Below are 20,411 nucleotides of genomic sequence, written 5' to 3' on the forward strand. Positions count from 1 at the left end.
GCTCATAAAAACGTTGATCCTCTTATTTTTGTTTTTAAGTAAGCCAAGTAATGATGAATATCTGCCTACCCTTGAAGTTTCTAGGTAAAAAATATTTATTAAAGAATAAAAGCAAAAAAGAAATACTTGAACTTTTTATTTAGTTTGTTTGATAAACACTAGTAGTTTTTCTTTGCAGTGTAAACATTGCTTTTAAACTTCATGAAGTAATTACTTTATGCTGTAATCTAATAAAATCAAATAAAGTTTTATAAATGTCTTTTGTTAGATAATTTAAAATCAGTATAGAATTTTCGACAAAACATACAATTACATATATTTTATATTATAAGTATTAGACCCTTTTTAAGTGTGTCGCTACTAAAAATAGTTTTGAAACCGTAAAAATTAGAGTGATATTTAAAACAACTATATGCTGTATATACATTTTTAAATTAATAAGATAAAATTTGCAAAAAAAAAGGTGTTTAATGAAATCAAGCTTAAATTCTTTATAGTTCATTAAAAAGTTTTTCTTGAAAAATATATGAAAATTCAAGTGTTTGGTAGTAAAGCTTGTAGACTTCATTTTAATTTTGTGAAAAAAAATTTCAAACGTTTTTTATAAACAAGTAACATACATTTGTTAGGTTTATAACATAAAAACTATTATTGTTTATAAAAGTTTATAAAACAACATGATAGAAGAAGAATATTGTCATATCTCCTACATGAAATTGATGTCGTACAAAACAGTTGTTCAAGTATAGATCGTATACCTATTAGATTATTTTCATCTTATAAGATTAATAACTTGTACACAAAAACAACTTAAACCAAAGTATATTACTAAAAAGTTAAATATATAGTTATTTATATTAAAAAAAATGATACATAATTTAATTTTGCACTTTATTGATTTTATAAATATAACATAAATTCAAGCAGGTTTAAAAAATGTTTTTTTGTAAAAATTTTAAAGTTAATTGTTAGTTGTTAAAATAGTTGTTTTTAAACATGTTTTAATTGTTCTAAAACTTAAAACAAACACAGTAAGCAAACAATATAAATAAAAATGTTGAACACTTTAATGTCATTTTTTCCAGCTGAACTGCATGTACTTCCCTTTTCAAGATAGTAATCAACTACCTGCAAGTAAAGTTAAACAAAATTTCAACTCTTTATACTAAAACTTTTTGTGTTTTAGAAATTAACAAAACTTTATAAAATATGTCTAGTGATTTTTTAGTAATAAAAAGTGTTATAAATGTATACAGTAAGTCATAATCTTTTAAGCGAATAATTTCAACAGTCATTTTGTGTTCTATCACAATTAAGAGCTTAAATCTACTTGTTTTGATCGATAAAATGCCCCTACAGCTTTAAATTTCTCTATAATTAATGTTAAGCAAAAATTTCATAACTTAATAAACTAATCTGACCTTTTCGTTCGGATTATCTGTTCCTGGGCTGAACCACATAACCATGCAAGGTTCATCATTGAGCACAACTTTGAAGTCGTTGGGGTACAGCTTCTCGCATAAGTCCGTGTGAGTCGGAAATATGTCTCTGAATCTCCTGCAGGTTTTTTCTTGGCTCTCAGGGCACCGGTTAAAGTCTAAATTATGAGTGTTTAAAAGATATAGGGTATGTTATTTATATTTCGAATTTTGTTTGATATTATAAAAGCTAGTTTTTATTTTGTTAACGTTTTAAATATTTGTTAAAAATCTTTATTACAGAATTTATTTAAGTTTGCATAAGCTTTTTTGCTTTACTTTATTTGTGTATCGACGTTTCGCTGGATCGAGTCGTTTTAGTTTTATTAATACTTCTTGCTTAAAAACGTAACAAACGTATTTAAAAAAATTAACAGTACTATCTTACGCTACACTTATACGGAACTATTAGCAAGGAGAAAAATACTAAACTGTAATGCAAAAAACAAATGTGTTTACTTAATTTGTATTTTATTTGCTAAACTACCTTTTGACCAGTCCCATCCAGTGGACCAGTTTTCTTTGCACGTGTAATCGTCTTTACAGTCCTCCCACCACGCGTTGCACTCACTCAAGCACAGAGGCACGTTTTTATACCTTTGGTTTCTGTACGAATTTCCTTCCTAGTGACAAAAACTGTTACACTTTTAAGTTTTATTTTTCAACTTAATGGAGTTCCACAATTGAGGGTTCATTAACTAAATAAAGTGCATACTAACATTTAAAAAGTTGGAAGGAAAAACTAAGAAATAATATGTTTATATAAGATTGCAAAGTAAACGGTCCAAAGTAACTCTTTCTTTTAAATTTTTGCTTTAATTGTTGTTCTTATATATGCTTGAAGTATTTTTCAAGGAACAAAAGGTATGCTTATTTTTATTGGAACTTAATTTTAGAAAAACAAAAATAGTGGACAATTTTTAAACAAAACAACCAAAAATCTATATTTTTTGTCGTAGCTTAGATGAACGTAAGAGAAAACTTATAGGTTCTGTAATAAAAAAAAAAAAAACTGAAAAAAACAGTTATAGAAAAATATTTAAAAAAGCTGTTAAGTTATTTTTTTGTCCCAGGTAGCACGTTAACACGATTTCATTTCTCACGATTATAAATTCGAGATGTAGAGATTAATTTAAAACAAAAATTTAAGTTTAAACGAAAAAAAAAAAGGAACAACTGAACTCACATTGACGATCCAGGGTCCGGTGTTGGGAGAGCACTCGTAGAAGCAGTTGTCCTCGACGAAGTGCCGCCTGCACCTCTCGCTCATCGGGGCGTACGCGTCCGCGCAGTGGTCGTAGTTGAACCCGTACGTGTTGTCCCCGCCCTGCTGGTGGGCCTCGTACGAGGTGTTGGTCGTGCAGCAGGACCGGCTGCTCCACGGCGAACACTTTGAATATATTATATTTTATAAGTTGCTTTGCACTTGCTCCAAACAGATAATTTGGTTATTTGTAATATTGTTTATCAAATAGTTGAAGATATTTTTTTAATTGTAGTTTACAACTTATTTTAGCTCTTAGTTGGAACTGTTTTTATTTTTTACTGTATAAAAGAGTTGTAAACAATAGGATAAGTAGTTTGAATCTACAAAAAAAGCTCAAATTTCTTGTTGTATTTTTTTTCTATTTTGTATTTTTAGGTAATTGTTTATTTTATTTTTCGTATTATTTTTTGATTGCACTTGTTTTTAAATACAAGATTTTGTTTTTTTATTTTTAAATAACTTTTTTTTAAGAAGAAATATTTCTAGTAAACTAGTTTACAACATACAAATGTCTACTAACCACATCGAAAAGGGAATTTTCAGGTCCAGGCTCGGATTTATGATGTCCCGAATCAATACAAGTGTTACAAACAGACACCGCTTCATTAAACAGCAAGCATAGAACGACTACAAGAACTTGTTGATTTATTATTTTCATCGTAGTTTTGTTTGTATTTATACTTTAGAACTTTCTAAAAACAAACATTTTTAAATTTAAACTGCAAATTTAAATATTGACCAAATATTTTACTTGAAAGTAAACAAATGCAAACTAATAATAATATTTTCAGTTAGAATTTTTTTTAAAAAAGGGGTTTTAAGTTAAAACATGCTTAAAATAGTTTTCATTAAAAGACTAACAGTTTCACTCATTAAAAAAAATCTTTAAGTATAAAATATTTATTAAACTTGTAAAAATCGTAAGTCTGTCTGTAAACAACCTTTACCAATATTTATACTATAATTCCTTGAAATTCAAATGGTATAATCTACTTAAAAAAGAGTTTTTTCTTTAAATATACAACACTTTTTGATAGAAAACGCAGCAAATAAGTATATAGTTTATTGAACGACAAGAAAAGACGCTCAAAATATTGTTCCAAGGACGTGGTGCACGAAAAAACCTTTCGGTTATCGAGTCACACACCACGGATACCTTTTCATGTCTTGTCCAGGACTTGTATAGTCCAATTTTTTACCGTAGCTTATTTTTATGCAAAGTTTTGAAATTTTTAATATTAAAGAAGTATCTTCTACGTGCTTAAAAATAAATGACTTGCTTTTTAGTCCAAAAACTTTTTTTTTACAACTAAAATACTTTTTGAAAACAAACACGTTTAAAATATTGTCCAAACAGATCATAGAAGATTAGGTTAACAAAGTAACGTAGTAAGAAAATAAATTTTTAAGATATAAATAGCTAAGTTAGTTTTAAAGTGTTTTTAGATAACTTTTTAGTTTCAATTTTACTTATACCAGCAATAAAGAATAAATAACTAATGATGAGTACATTTAAAACTTCAAAAATTTAACAGGTAAAACTAACAAACAAACATTAAAAAAAAATTGATAAAAAATCACGTATAGATATGGAAACTTTAAAAAAACACTATACTAAAATATACATATATTCTTTTTTAAGATGTAACTTTAAAATATTATAATCTTATTTCTGTTTATTTATTTTATTTCTGTTTATTTATGTTATATTCTTTTTTAGATATTTTTGTAACATTAAGGTTTAAAAATAACAAAAACACTACAAAATGTGATAAAATTAATAAAAATCAAAACAAAAAAGTTTATAAAACTTAAAATAAAAACTTCAGTATAGTAAAAACCTAATAAATTTTTTTTGATAAAAACATGTTGATTTGTTTGTCTTTCAATTATTGACAAAGTTGCAATAATTGGTAAAGTCTAAAACAAACATTATTGATCATTTTTACAAAAAGCAAATCAAAGGTTTAAAAACGTTTGTTTGTGTATTGTTTATTGAACGATAAAAAAGCGCTCAAAAAGTTCGGTCTAAGGACCTGGTGTACAAAGGAACTTTTCTGTTATCGAGCTGTACACCACATGTTTATTCATTATAAGCTTTTTAATAGTTTTGTTTACTCTTTTCTTAAATAATAAAGATTAATAAAATAAATTTTATGATGTAGCTTAACGAAAATTTTATGCATTTTAATTTAAAATAGCATTATTTAACTTGATCATCATGTCAGGCTTATTGGTAGTAGTATAACAACTTGTTGTATGGTCTGGTTGCAGTCAATTTTTTTTACAAGAAATAAAACCTAAAAGCCTCTTTCTAAAGACTACTCCCTAAAATTTAAATAAATTGCAGAAAGAAGTTGTTTTATCATAAATTAGCATCAGCAAAAAAGAATCCAAATTAAATATTTAATTTTTTGCCTTTTATTATGTTTCTAGGGCTGAATAAAAATACTAGAATACTTCGAGGCCGATAAAAGTTAAAATATAGTTCGCCAGTAGTTTTATGATATGATAGTACTTTTCTTTTTGTTAGCTTAAATTTAATACAGCTTAAGTAATAAACTGGTTGCACCAAAAAATTATATGAAATGACAAAAAGTTGGATAGTTCATTTAGAAGAAATCAAAATTTCATGAATTTTTGTTAGTATAGTATCTAAAAATCAACTTGTGATTCGTGCTAAACTTTTAAAAATATCTTACTGTGTTGTTTTATAACAACACCTATCTTACAAGAAGTTTATTATTTGTTGTGGACAGCTTGTATTACGTTAATAAAATATTAATAAAATTTTTAGTGAGAGTAACAAGACTTCAATTGTTTTACATGTTTTACTTAGTTTCGATTAGATTTTTTACTTTACAAAACTGACGTTTATAGATTTCAGTTACTTTAAATCTTCTAAAAGTTCGATTTAAACTTATATTATGAGTAAAAACTTTTTAAAATAAAAGAGTTGGTTTAGAAGATATGAAGCTTATATTTAAATTTTAAAAACAATATTTTTTAAGTTTACACAAAAAATTTCATCTATTATTAAAAAATTAAATAATAATGAGGAGTTATATTTGACTTTAAATTGAATATACTTAAGTTTAACAAATGTTGAGGATAAGTTCTTTAGTTGTAACTATAAGTTTATAAAAACAACTAGAATTGTTCTTAATATTTAAGAATTATTAAACAATTATATTTTATATGTTCGTTTAAACAGCTTTTAATTTTAAACAATGAAATTTTTAAATTTTTGTTTTTCATAATTCGGAAGTTACTAAACTAATTATGATATAAAATTTGTAATAGCTCAGTTCATTGCTGAAGTTTGTTTCTAAAGTGTTTAATGTAAAAAAAATTTAACACTTTTTTTGAATATATAAAAAGTAAGTAATTTATGACCTGTTTTTATATTGCTTAATGGACGATAAAAAAGCGCTAAAAAAGTTTGTTGTAAGGACCTGGTGAACGGAAAAACCTTTCGGTTATCGAGTCGTACACCACATGCTTTTATAGTCTGTTACAATGTTTAACAAGCTAAAAAAAATTCATAATTAATTAAATTAAATTAATTAATTAAATTCTTAATTTTTAAACCATAAGAAACAAAATAATCAAAAAAAATAAAGAAAATAAAAGAAAATTAAACAGAAATTAGATAAGTTATCTGTTTACTTAAAAAGATTTTTTTCATAACGTACTCAAAAACTTGTCAAGTAACAAAAAATTAAGATACAGGTAAGCCTAAAACATTAAGAATAAAAATAGAAGTGGAGAAAAATTTAAAATCTAAAAAATAATTTTAACTTAATTTGTAAAATGAGATAAACAATATTAATAGCATTATAACAATAATTGATATACAGGTCACAATTTTTTGAAAAAGATAAAATTAAAATAAACTGAAATATTTTACGTTGAATTTTGTCAGTATTTTATGCAAAAAGTTTAATTTTCTTTGTTTTTTAGTAACTTGATTGAAACATTTAAAGAATTATAAGTTTAAATAAAAATAAACTTTTATCTTTATCAATTTTTAAAGAAGTGAATTCAAGCATAAACTTGACTTCAATTTTATAAATAGTAATGTAAAATAAATACTTTAACATTTACTAACTAAGCACTTAATGATAAAAAAACAATAACACTGAATAACAATAACAACAAAAAATTTTCTTCTACTTGAATTTTTTGAACACTTTTCTAAGAATAAAAACTTAACTATAAAGAAGCAAATAGTATTTGCAAAAAAAAATTTTTTAGATTTTCTCAGAAATTTAGATTAATTTATTATAAGTTTACTTCAAACAGTAATCAAATTAAGAAATTCTAAAACGATTATTTGTTTAAGATTCAAACAATAAAGTTAACATAGAGCTACCATGAACTTGGTTTGAAAAAGTATCAATATAATTCAATAATCTGTTATAGAAATATTAAATACATAGAACTCAAAAAAACTATTTGAAATAGCTAAGAAAGCAACATATATATTCCAATACAGTTTTGTTTTAAAGCAATTTGTTTTTTAAAGTTTTACATACATAGTTTAAATAAGAAATTTTCAAACATACAAACAATATTAAATATCGTTTTCCTCCTATTGTACAAACAATAAGTCAACTTCTTTAGTTTGATTTTGTATAGGTTTTACAATAGTATTTACAAAAGTTGTTTAATTAAGATACATCAAAATTTTAAACTTTGTAGTTTATATAAAAAAATATATATTTCCAGCCTACATTTTTTTATAACAAACTAAAATTTATGATCATTAAATGATAGTAAAAAAGTTATCTTGGTAAGTAATAAATAATGAACATGTTTCACAAGTAAAAACTAGTGTAGTCTCATCAATTATCGGAAATTTACCAATGTTACTTTCAAGTAGCTTTTAAATTTGATTTAAAACAGTTAATAAACAATCGCAACTTGAAATAAAAGGTTATTATTTTAACAAACATGCTAGTCAGGAGAAATTTTTTAATTAGTTCTAGTTGTGTCGGTGAAAAATTGTCCGGTAGACTACTGAATTATAGAAAAAACTACAAAAATATCGAAAAAAGGCATAGACAAAACTCTTAATAAAGCGCGCATGATACATGAAAATTATTATCAAGGATTTAATTGAATTTAAAACTTCTATAATGGTATTAATAGATCATTTACAGCTTGTGACCTATAAATATTATTTTCTGGGTTTTTATCATCTCGCTGTATCATTGAAATTATATATTTTGGACCAAAACTTCCCAAAGTGGGGAAAAAAACTTTTTTTTTGTGGTTTTGAAGACAATAACTAGTAAGAGGTTAAAAAAGTAAATTGGTAGTAAAGAAGCGATATCTAATTCAGAAACAAACATTTTTAAAATTTCTACCAAGTGCGCAACTACGAAAATAAGTTTGTAAAACCGATGATTTAAAAAGTTTTTGAAAACTTCTCATTCAAAACGAATATCAAAAACTACTTACTGTAATTTTAAGTGGCTATAAAAGTAAGCTTCACGATTTTCTTTAGGAAGTTAAAACAAACAAACTTACTTAAAAAACGTTTCCTTTTAACAAGCAATCGACAAAAAATAATTTACTAGAAAAATTGTATAAAGTAGACCAAAGAGTATTAAATAAAAGAGTCAAAACGAGATAACCAATAAATAATAAAGGTTTTTTCGATGTTGTCTAACAATTAGCGCATTTAAATTGTAACTTTATTAATTTAACATAACAATTTTTGTTTTAATGTAGGATGCCTAACTTTCTTATTTAGAATGCTTTTATTAACATATATCTCAAAACACAGGTTTTGTTTCATGTTAGTGTAATCGGAAAATAGTCTCTAAATACTGAATAAAAATGTGAAAGAAGAACGCAAGGAGAAAATAAAAAAGCAAATAAAAAAATTTGTATATAGTTTTGTATGCTAGTTCATAAAACTTCACAAAAGTTGCAGTTGTAGAGACTTTAAGTAACACATGAAAATTTAAAAAAATGAAAGTTTCAAGTATTTTTGTTATTTTCCTCATTTTTGTGATTGGTGTATTGCTTATGTCTGCAGAAGGAGAAACTAAAAGTATGTTTTTTAATCATAGTATAGTTTTAATTATACATAGTAGAACAAATGAGTTTTCTTTGATTTTTTAGCATACATTTCTTTTATACTTTTCTTCGAGGTAAACTATTCAGTTAAAATGTTTTATTTTTTTTAATAACACTCTAAATGCATACAGTTTTAAAAAGTTCAAAAGTTGATTTAGTAAAATGAATGATATTTAAAAATTTTGAAGAACAACTTGTTAGTTCTTTACTCTACAACTATTTTTTGGCTATTACAAAAAAAATAAAAAAAACATTTTTTTTTTACTAGTTCAATTTTTTCTTATTCTATCTTATAATTTTTTTAGATTTTAAAAGACTTCAGAAAGTCAGAAGAAATATGAGATCGATCCAACGTTTTTGTAGACCATTTTGCTTAAAATCAAGTAAAACAAGCAAGTATATTAAAACGTGCAAGCCTTATCAAAAAAGATGCAGTTTTTGTCAAAAGAAATACAAATGCCCACGCCGTAGCATTAACACCTTTTAATTTTTTTAAGTAGAACATTTTTTCGTTTATCTTCGCTACTTTTTTATGTGTAATAAAATGTTTTTATCACTTTATGTTGTGTTTTGTTTTAAAATGGACGTATTTTTAAGTAGCTTATTTAAGCGTTGTATACACTAAGAAATGAGTTTAAATTTTACATACACTGATATCAAGTGAAGAAAAGTTTATCAAAAACTTATTTAAATACTTGTTGTAATCTAGCTTCAACAACTGCATTATATTGTTAAGCGTTTTTTTTTCACAGGCATTGCAGTTACTATTTTGTATAACTTTTTTGTTATGTTTTGAATGTAACATACAACTTATTTAGTTAGACATCTTTAGAAATATCTAATTAAGTTATAAAAACTCTGAAACAAAATATTAATAGCCTAACTATTAATTCAATAGTTGAAATTTAAAAAATAATAAGTTTTAAAGTCTATGCTTAATAAAGTAAAAAACCAGAAGAAATTATGAAATAAATTTAAAAATGTACGTAACAAAAATTATTTTTAAAACTTCATTGCTTAGAAAGAATATAGTTATAAAAATATTGTAATGAAAATGTTTGAAGTTTTTAAGATAAAATAACTAAATTCGCAATTACAATTAAGTAACAAAAAATGTACATGAACTTTTATTATTGTGGACAAACATGAATAAGTACAAAGTAATAAGTACAATTGTACATTTTCTATGATGGACCAAAAATATTAATTGCAAATACTAACTTTGAAACGCTTTACTGAACTAGTTTCAATAATTGCATTTGTAGAACAGGCAAAGTTGCTATGTTTGTTTAAACATACCTTTAACAACAATATCTGGTGATGCAGTAAATGGATAACCATTGCAAAGTTACTTAAAAGTCATAAAAACTGTTTTGTGTGTTGTTTGTTCATGATATTCAATTGTGGGCAAATATTTGTTGAAAGTTTCAAAGCATCTTAGTACGAACAGAGTTTATTTATGTTACATAAGTATCGAAATCTTAATACATTAAAAATAAGTTGAAGTTTTATTTTATAAACACCAGTCAAAAATTCTAACTCTTTTATAAACAAAACAAAAAAACAATTAAACAAAAGTTTTAACAAACTTAAAATAAGTACTTACAGGTAAAATAAATTAGGTAACATAAGTATTTAGTAGTTGAAGTTTTAGAAACGTTATTAAAGTCATAACACACATAAACATTTTACTTTTTACTTACATTAGAAAACGCAGTGAATGAGTTTTAATAACATATTTTTTTATTAAATGTAACAGCATTGTTATTGCTTAAAGCATCTTTCACTAGGCTGGCACCGTTGTATGAGCAAGCGAGCCAGATTTACTAAACGTTTTTTGTCTGCTACTTTATGAGGAAAAGATAATTTACTGGCAGGCAACGTTTTAAAAAGATTTACATCTAAACAATATATCATTTAAAACAGGAAAATGTAAAGAACTAAACATAACAAACACAGCACAGTTTTTAATAAGTAACAAAATAAAAGCACACTTTGAAGTTTTTCCTGTATGAATTTTAAAAATTTTTCTACTACATTAGCCTTTTTAACTAAAAGTTATTGTTTCTTTCAAAATAATTTTTTGGCAGCAATATTTTTCCAGCAGGCCACAGTTTACCGAATCCTGTTTTAGTACTTTGCATTTATGATGATCTAAAACTTTAAAACAAGAAACAGAAAACTAAAACAAAAGCAAAAAGTTATATGATATTTTAACGTAGACATATAACGATTTCGCAAAGTGATTTAAAGATTTTTTAACAAATAGATATTTGCAAGAATGTGTAAAAGTTTTAAGAGTTAGTCTTTTTTGTAACTTCACAATAGTACATAAACCTATATTAATAATTTAGTTTTATTTATCCACATTCACTATGAACTTAAAACTGACGAATTAATTAATAAATTCTATTTTAAGAACAGCTAAAAACTTTTAACCATCATCAATTGAAAAGTTAAGATTTCTAATTTTTATTAAAAAGATAAATGTTTGGTTTTCGTTCATTTGATTTAACAGATAAATAAAAAAAGAAGAATTTGAAAATATTCTGAAAAACTTAAGTTAACCTTTACGACAATATGCTTTGATTATTTTATCATTTGTTTTATGTTAGCTAAAAGTCAAAGCTGTTCAATTACTTTAGTTTTATTGCAATAAATTCTTTTGAAGCTTATCTTAAAGTGTATTAATTATATTTACAATTTTAGTTAATATATCTATGCATTACAATTTACTGAAATATATTAAATTAATAGCTTGTGTAGTTCATAAAGGACTTTTTTATAAGAAAACATTTAAAGCTTTTCCTCGTAAAGACATTTTTAATATTTTTTTACTATATTAGCAAACATGTATGCTAGAGAAAAACTTTGTGTTTAAATATTATTGACGCACTTTATACTAAGGTTTACGATTTGAAAATAAAACTTGTTTACTAACTTTATTTAGTAAAAACAAATATAGTTAGTAAACACATACTACTTTTTTTAATTGTTTGAGATTAAAAGTAAATAATTCTGTATTTACCTAGCAAATTTTTAAAAATTAACTTTTCATTTTAAATTATAATAAACATTTAAAGATATTTCTGGTTTTTTTGTATACATTTTAAAAATCTCAACAAAAAAAAGGTATACCCAAACCGTAACTAAATTGTAAAATATAAAAACAACACATGTGAAGTAAAGGTTAAAAATTTAGCAAATTGCTGTACATTTTTTCACAAAAAAAAAGCATAACAAAATCTATTTATGTCCATAATTTAATAGTTGAAATGTTTTAAGTTGATAAATTAATGGTTTAAAAGTTTATTCAACTAGCTTAGATAGTTAAAAGTGGTCCGCACCAAAAAATACAGTTCAAAAAAAGACTAATCAAAAAGCTAACAATTTTAAAACCAAAATTTTTAACTATAAAATTCTGGGTAAACTGTTCATACTTTTAAAAAAGAACAACATTTTCAAGCGGTTTTCCGGTCAATTTTATTAATAAAAATCACTAAGAAGTTTTTCTTTGTGTAAAGTTTTTAATTATATGAATTTGTTTAATTTTACTAACGTTAAGTCTCTTAAATTGATGATGTTTCCCAATTAAAAAACCATTTTAAAGTTTCAATTACTTATTAAAGCTTTTTGCTAGGTTGTTAATAATTTAAAGTTTAAATAGCTCTATATTATGTAAAACAAAAGGATATCAAGTTGCTATTACAATATAATGAAGTTTGTTGTTGAAGTTTAAGTAGAATTTCAAAAACTAAAAAAGTAAACTGATTAACTGTAAAAAGATTAATTTCTTTGAATTACTTTATATGCACAATAGATCTAAACTTTGTAAAAATTTTGTAATTTTAGTAAAAAATAAAATTTATCCAGATATTTTCAAAAACTAAAATGTCAGATAACTTAGTATTTAACAAAGTTTTATCTTCCAAAAAAGTAGAGAAAATCCTACCTAAGCAAATAAGTACTCTGGCTTATAGTGGTAAATTTCTTAAAATTTTTGCTACCTGCTTTCAAGTGGTGTTTTAGTGTTTTTTTATCTTGTAATAGCCGGAAGATGCCTAGTTAGAAGTTTTATGATCAATTAAGTCACATTAAGGATTTATTATGATATATTAATTTACTTTAAAAATGTAACATAGAGAAACAACAACGGTACAACAAAATATAAAAAAATTCTTACTCGGAAAAAATATATATATAAAAGATATTTCACGGTAAAACTTCACATTAAAATTTCGAGAACAATAACTAACAATTTAAACAAACTCATAAGTAGCATCCGGTAGTTTTGTAAATTAAATTCGTTATGTTACTTTAAAACTTATCAAAATTGTGCTTTTGTTTTTTTATATGTTTACTTAAAGAAGCTATTCGGCCACGGAATTGACAGCAAACATTTGTTCAAAATAATAAAACAGCGCAGGATGAAAAGTGTTTATTTAAATTATCTATTTCTATCAAATTAGTTACGTTTAAATAATATTGAAATTAATATACAAAACGGAAGAAATAAATTATAACTGTCTCAAATAAAACACTTTTTAAACTGTCAGTTAATGAGTTTATTATGTTTTAAGTCTCTTCAAAGTTGAGCTTCACTTGATCATATTTAAAAAAAAAAAAACATTTCGCGTTTGCATAAGTGAATAAAAAGTTACTAATAGTTTATTTCTATTTTTAAAACAAAAATTTATTGAGATTTTTTTGTAATTTATCATTTAAACTTTTCAAGTTCTAACATATAGTCGTTTTTTAAAACTTTTTTAAATTAAAAAATTACCTCTCTTTCTTAAACCATACAAAAAATAACTTGCCTAACTTTATATATTCATTGTAATTTATTTAAAAACTTTGTTTCTCATTTTTTTTACCGTATTTGAATATTTCAAAAATTTACTTAATTAACATGTATAGGAGTTTTGTTGAAATTATTTTTAATGAAACATTAGAAAACTTGAAACTAATTTATTAAGTAAGTTATTTATAAAGTGCAAATACCTAAATAAAATTCTATCTTTAAAAGATATCATAACTATGTTAAAAAATAATATAAATGTTTTTTTCTCTGTTTTACGTTAACTTCTACAGTTTCAAGGAAGTTTTTTACTTTTATCACGATTTTTTTTGTTCAGTCGAATTTTACTATAAAAATTACCATTTTAGTGTTGCAATTTTTGAATGCTTCATTATCACGAGTTATAAAGGAAACTTCAAACACGTAATTCAAATTTATTATACTGCTGAACACAATTTTTTTTCGCAGTAGTTTTTACTTAACAACATGAATATTTAAAAATACTTTTTAAGCGGTTTAAAGTGATAAATACAGTAAACTAATAATGTCATAAGCATCCTAAAATTCACCAAGTCTATGACTTTTGTAGCGTATTTTTATGTTTTAGAATTATGTTATACTAATAATCATTAATTTATTTCAGCGGACTAGAACTTATTTTAGATTATATTTGATTTTTACATATAAAATATTTATCAGTTTGTAATATGAAAAAGAAAACAGTGTTACTCAAAGTTTTAAAAGTAAAATGTTGTATAACCATAAAAAAACTACAAACATTTTATACGAAATAATAGTGAGTAAAAAAGTAAACAATTAAATAAAATAATAAAACTATTAAAACTTGTTTGTTGTAATATAGGTTAGTTTGTTTAATTCGTAAACAACTGTAAAACAAAGGTAAATCTCTTTACTAGATAAATGTAGAACAAGAGTTGTAAAAAAATAATTATTGCTCATTACTTAGGTGTTTTTTTCGATAAAATATTTTTAAATTACCATTACTATTAGAAACATTTTTACCTGAATTAAAGTTTTTTTAAATTGATTCTATTTTTATGTATAAACAGTTTATTTTCACTTCAAAGTAAATTGTCATTCTTAACAGACAGTAGAGTATATTTAAGCATGACTTGCAGCACCAGTAAGTATAGAGATTATACTTATGTAAAGTGCGGTAAGTTTTTAATTATCGACAAACAGTTGGATTATACAGACTCTTTTTCTTACTGTGAAGACCATGGATACAAACTTGCCTTCATCAACATTAAATCTGACATGGCTGATGAGAAAGAACTGAAAGCAAACACTCCACACGTTTTGAAATACTTTGGTATTGAATGGAACTATTACAGGGTTGGATTAAAGTTTGAAAAAAAAGGCGGCAGCTGGTCTGGAAAATGGTCAACTGGAGAAATTTATGACAAATCAGCAGGTGGCGAAATAAAAATGCTAGAAAACGCTAAAAACAGCGACTGCAACGACGTTATCATTTCGAAAGACATGAAACAGCTTTATCGAACGGATTGCGCCGGGCAGTTTCCTGTCATATGCAAAAAGTATCCTGTAATTTCTTTTAATACAACAACCACTACAACAAACCAAGCTACTGAGTTCGTACTAATCGGGCTCAGTGCTGCTATTTCGGTATTTTTTGTTATTGCTCTTCTTTTACTTGCATACGTATGCTACAAAAAGAAATCACGAGCCAACAAAGATGATGACAAAATCAAAACAGATGGTGCTCAAAATTTACCGGATCAAATTGATCCGGGGTACCAGTCTATTAATGAAATTAAAAACGGTGAGGTCACGGAAATAAAGGAAGGTGGAAATGGAGATAAAGAAAATGAGAAAGAAACTATTCAGTTTTCGAGATCTAAAGCGGTTTATACGCAGATTAAAAAGAAAACAGCAGATATGATTAATTCTGGTAGTTTTTCCGATATTTACACTATTGTAGACAAAACTACAAATAATCAAAAGATAGATAACATTATTTAGCTGATAAACACTTTTTAACTAAAAGTATATTGACAGTTATTTTAAGTTACTATGAAATAATGACTTTTAAATTATCTTTTTTAGAAAATAACTATTAACAATTTTTTTTTTGCTTATATCAAAGCTTTATTGTACAATTGCTATTGAAAACTCATCATACTTCATGTTTAGTATTATAGTTAAAAAAAACAACAACGTTATAAAAAAAATCTTTATTCAAGAATATTTGACAAGGGCATTTTTCGAAGTTGATAAAGCATTTGTACTGTTTTTTTTATATTTGTTATCGAATAGAAAATTATGCTTACGATTTATTTTCTCATGCTTATGTGTTGTTTATGTTTTACATCTAAAAATATTTGCATTTTTAGTTTTTATATGTTATTATTTGCTACAACTATTTTGATAATTTAATACGACTTTTTTCTTAATAATTAGTAGCGATCAATATAAAAAATAACAAGTTTTTAATTTATAATTTATCAGTTCATTTGATTTTTTTTAATACTCCGATTACACATTTAATAAAAATTATCCTTACTACAAGTGTTTTCTAATACTAATAATCATACACAAATAGATAAAAGCTTTTAAAACTTTTCTTGTTTACTAGACGAAAACAGCTTTACAACTAACAGTAAGTACATTACTAAAAAAAACAGCGGTTACTCACGTAAATAGTAAAGATTAAAAATATAACAAACTAGGTATAGTTAAAATTTTAAAAAGAACAGAGCTTTTTTAGCTTTAAGTTTTACTTTAACTTAAGGTATGTTTATTAATGATAAAAAAATAACCAAATGTTTTTGTAGGTAAAGAGTATATGAAATATAAAAAATATATTAACAAAACAGCAGATATTAAATAGTATAAAACAAAGTTAACTAAAAAGTTTGAGGTTTTAGACATTAACAATAGGAAAATTTTTTTGTATAATATTACAAACATTTATATAACATTATGACACTTATTATTTAACGCTCTTAAGCTTGCTTAAAACTTACAAGTGAAATAGGCATATTGGGTAAGTGTCAAAAATGCACGAAGGGACATTTTTGCACAAAGACACTTTTGCACAAACTAAAAAAGATTTAAGTATTTTAATTTTCTATCAATTTTAGTTGTGTGCTTATTTTATTATTATTATCGCCTAACCCATACCCTCAGTCGGTAACTTTTTTTTTGTTTTTTTATTTATTTATCTTTTTAATCTTTTTGTTTTGTTTTTATAATGGTTTTTAAATTTTAGTTTTATTAAATTTTTTTACACTCTTGCAAAAATTATCTTTCGTGCAAAAGTGTCTTCGTGCCAAAGTTTCCTTTGGTGCGAATTTGACCTTTGCGCAAAAACATCTTTGTGCATATTTAACCTGTTCCAAGATCCGCTGTCCCTAGCTAGCTAAATATTGTTGTAAATAGTAATGAGAGTTAATCTTTACTTGCAAGTAAACAATCAAATAGAGTAACATATATTATTTATGAACGTAGTAAAAAAACAGTTTAAATAATGAGAATGAATTTCAAAGATCTACACAAAGTTAGAAAATACTAAAGTTTAACTCTCCCAAATTTCATAAATTTAAAAAATCAAAACTTATTAGTTTGCAATGGAATCCCAGCTTCATTTGCTGTTCTGTTTAATTGAATATTGAATAATGTAAAATCAGTCAACCAGAAAGCAATTTTTCTTGGTGTAAAGTTAAATTTGGGTTAGAATTTAGAAGAGAGCTGTTAAAACCAGCCATAAAAAATTTGTGTTGAGATTTGATACACCTTCAAGATGTAGTTCCAGAATTAAACCAAATTATTATTTGTATTGTTTATTTAATGTTCTTGTTCAACAATGTAATTTTCTTAAAAGTGTTGTATGGTTTAAAGTTTAATTAGTTTATTCTTTTTTCAGCTATTACATTTCTGAAAACATATTATCTTAGACTAGTTTCATCTGCAAAAATTTAAATTCCATCTAAACTACTTCCCTAAAGTGTGATATTTTTTATATTATTTTTAGATTAAGTGTTTGTTCTTTAGTATAAAATATAACCACTAATTGTCATGCCTAATTTATGTAGATTAGCATTTAATGGTTTTCTGAATATTATTTAGTTTTAGGTAAGATTAAGTTTTATTATGTTTTTGTTGGGTGAAGAGTATACTATAACTATACAAGTCTCTTAATTTAAGGAGCCTACAATCCATATCAGTTTACAAGATACAATTTTTATATAAAAGAAACTAAAAAATAAAAGTAAATAAAATATTAACTTAATAAACGTTCTAAAAAATTATATAAGTTATACTGTATATTTTAAAATTAAATTTTCTAAAATTTATTTTCTACACTTTTAAGTTTTTCTTCATTAAAAAACCTTTATTTATCTTTTTAGTACAAAAAAAAAATTGTCAGGCTCAAATTTTTGTTAAAGAAAACAATCTAACCTGGTAATATAGAAATTTTAACTTATTTAAAAAAAATTAAAAGTTTAAATTTAAATTTTGTTTTGTATAGTTAAAAACAAGTAAAATTTTTAGTGATTTAAAGATGAAAATAAAATATCTAATTTCCAAGCTAAAAAATCTTAACTTAGGAAATACAAGTTTAACTTAAATGCAAATTGAGCAACTTAAGATTTCAGACCAAATAATGTTTTATTTTCAATATAAAAAATTAAGACAGATAAAATAACATAAATATGCATTCATACGTTATAGCAGTGGTCTTCAAGGGGTACACTGGTGCATACTAGTGTACACAAAATTTTTTCTTGGGGTACAGGAAACTTTAATGGTACACGAAACTCATTTAAGGATGCACGAAATTTTAGATTACACAAAAAAATTTTAGTCATGTTATTTTATTTATTTAGTTTACGCGACGAAATTCAATATTAAAATTAAATCTAACCCTGGTGTTAAATTTAGCTTTTAGTTTATTAGCCATTTTACTCTCATGATCTATTTTGGTATTAAATGTCGCATATCATTCTTTATATAAACAATGTCATGAAGTAACAACCTTGATGGAAATGCTCATAGCTCTTGTAAAGTGACTTTGAGTTGCCACAAGGTCAGGAAAAACTAAAAAAATGACAAAAGTCAGGAAAAAATGGGGGTTTTTGAAAAAAAAGTCAGGAAATTTGACAAATATATAAAAGTCAGATATTGTCAGTTTAAATTTCAAAAATTCTTTATTTTCTAAAGTCTTCAAATGGTAAAAAAATAACAAAAAATACTTTAAAGTCAGAAAAAAATTCCAAAATTTTTCTAGAAATTTGAAATTATTTAATTTCTAATGCCTTCATCTAGTAGAGATTAATAAAATATCCTTTATAAAACTGCAAAATTTTTTATTAATATATTTAACAAGTACCCTACATGAACAAGCAGTTTTTGTAAGCTTTTTAGTATTGATGATCTGTAGCAAGGACACTTCCATAGTAAAACTGATATATGTACAAAAATTTATCCAGCAAAATTTTAGAATATAAGTGTTTTTTTATAAGTAAATAATTGAGTTCTCTAATATTAAGCAAGTTTAGTATTTTATGTAACAAGTTGATGTGTATACTTAACCTCTTTATAATTTTTTTAAAGTTGTTTAAACTTGTAAAATAAATCAATTGAAAACACATCAATTATACACAGATGGTTCAAGTGATGTAATGGAAGCTTGATGATTGAATTCAGCAAAAAAACTATTGTTTTAACCTGTTTTAAAACTAGATTAAAAGCTTTATATAGTTTCAAGTGTTAGATTATGTATTTTAGAATAAGTTTAACTTAAAATTTCGATTTAGAAAAGTCAGGAAAATTTTAGTCAAATATCAGGAAAAAGTCAGGAAATTTTTCTCAGCTTGGTCTGTTGCAACCCTGAAAGTCCAATGACTGATGTGGAGGAAGTTGTCATCCAGCTACTATCATGATTAAACGACCAAATAAAAAACTTAATATTTTTTATTTACTATTATTATAAGTAAATTACAATACTTTGCTTAATTAATAATTTTTAAATTAAACAACTAATCTTTTAAAGATATTCACATGGTAATGATGTTATTACTTCAGTAATAATTAAAATTTATAGTTAGCCTTTATATATACAGAAAAATTTAAGAATTTATGTTTGATTAAAAATACTTTAAATAAAAAAAAATTAATTAAAGTATATTAACAATTCCATATAAATAGATGTATGGTAGGAGTAATGAATATATTTTAAGTAACAGTTTTAAGTTTTAAATGATATATTTTTATCCATATTTGAATAGTACAAACAAAATAAACAGATGTTATAGGCTTAAATTAGCATAGAGTTGCCACACACTGAGGATAGTTTGAATTTTATAAAAGTTTTTCGGAAATATCAGGCTGGCTCATAATATTCTGGGGATATTTTGTAAATTACAGGCTAATTAGGTATGCTTAATAAATTTCTAGTAACTTAAATTTGTTAATTTAAAAATTCGAAAACTCTATTCTTTAAAATAATCTTTATTTTACCTATTTTGATCTGTTGTTTTAACAAAAAAAAAAGTTTTTAGAGTTTTTTGTTTGTTTTATAACTAAAAAACTTTTTTTTATAAATCAGGATGACTAAACTAGTTTGATGTAACTCAGGATAGATTTTTTTAACTCTCAACAAAGATGTTTGCTCTAAAAAGTTGCAACCCTTTCAATAACCAGTTTTAGGGTTTTAGTATGATTCAGGGTTGCCACAGTAAGCCTAGTTAAACTTTTTTTCTAATACAGTCTTACTAAGCTTTTTTTTTTGTAA

At 24.5% G+C, this 20,411-nt stretch overlaps 1 protein-coding gene across 1 annotated transcript; it reads right to left on the reverse strand.

Annotated features, from left to right (window-relative positions):
- Window positions 1-1,403: 1,403 nt before the first annotated feature.
- Window positions 1,404-3,403, reverse strand: LOC145838746 (folate receptor beta-like). Its single transcript, XM_082946368.1, has 4 exons — window positions 3,266-3,403; window positions 2,665-2,868; window positions 1,966-2,101; window positions 1,404-1,597 (listed from the first exon to the last, which is right to left on the reverse strand). Exons 1-4 carry the CDS (start codon window positions 3,401-3,403, stop codon window positions 1,404-1,406), a joined length of 672 nt encoding a protein of 223 aa, XP_082802494.1.
- Window positions 3,404-20,411: the final 17,008 nt, after the last annotated feature.

Source organism: Thalia democratica, chromosome 6 (genome assembly GCF_965202585.1).
Source record: "Thalia democratica chromosome 6, ktThaDemo2.hap1.1, whole genome shotgun sequence".
Classification (NCBI taxonomy): domain Eukaryota; kingdom Metazoa; phylum Chordata; class Thaliacea; order Salpida; family Salpidae; genus Thalia; species Thalia democratica.

Coding starts and splice junctions, on each gene's coding strand:
- LOC145838746 (XM_082946368.1), bottom strand. CDS start 3,403: ATGAAAATAATAAATCAACAAGTTCTTGTAGTCGTTCTATGCTTGCTG. Junction 2,869..3,265: donor AAAATTCCCTTTTCGATGTG/GTTAGTAGACAT, acceptor ATATATTCAAAG/TGTTCGCCGTGGAGCAGCCG. Junction 1,598..1,965: donor TGGATGGGACTGGTCAAAAG/GTAGTTTAGCAA, acceptor CTCATAATTTAG/ACTTTAACCGGTGCCCTGAG.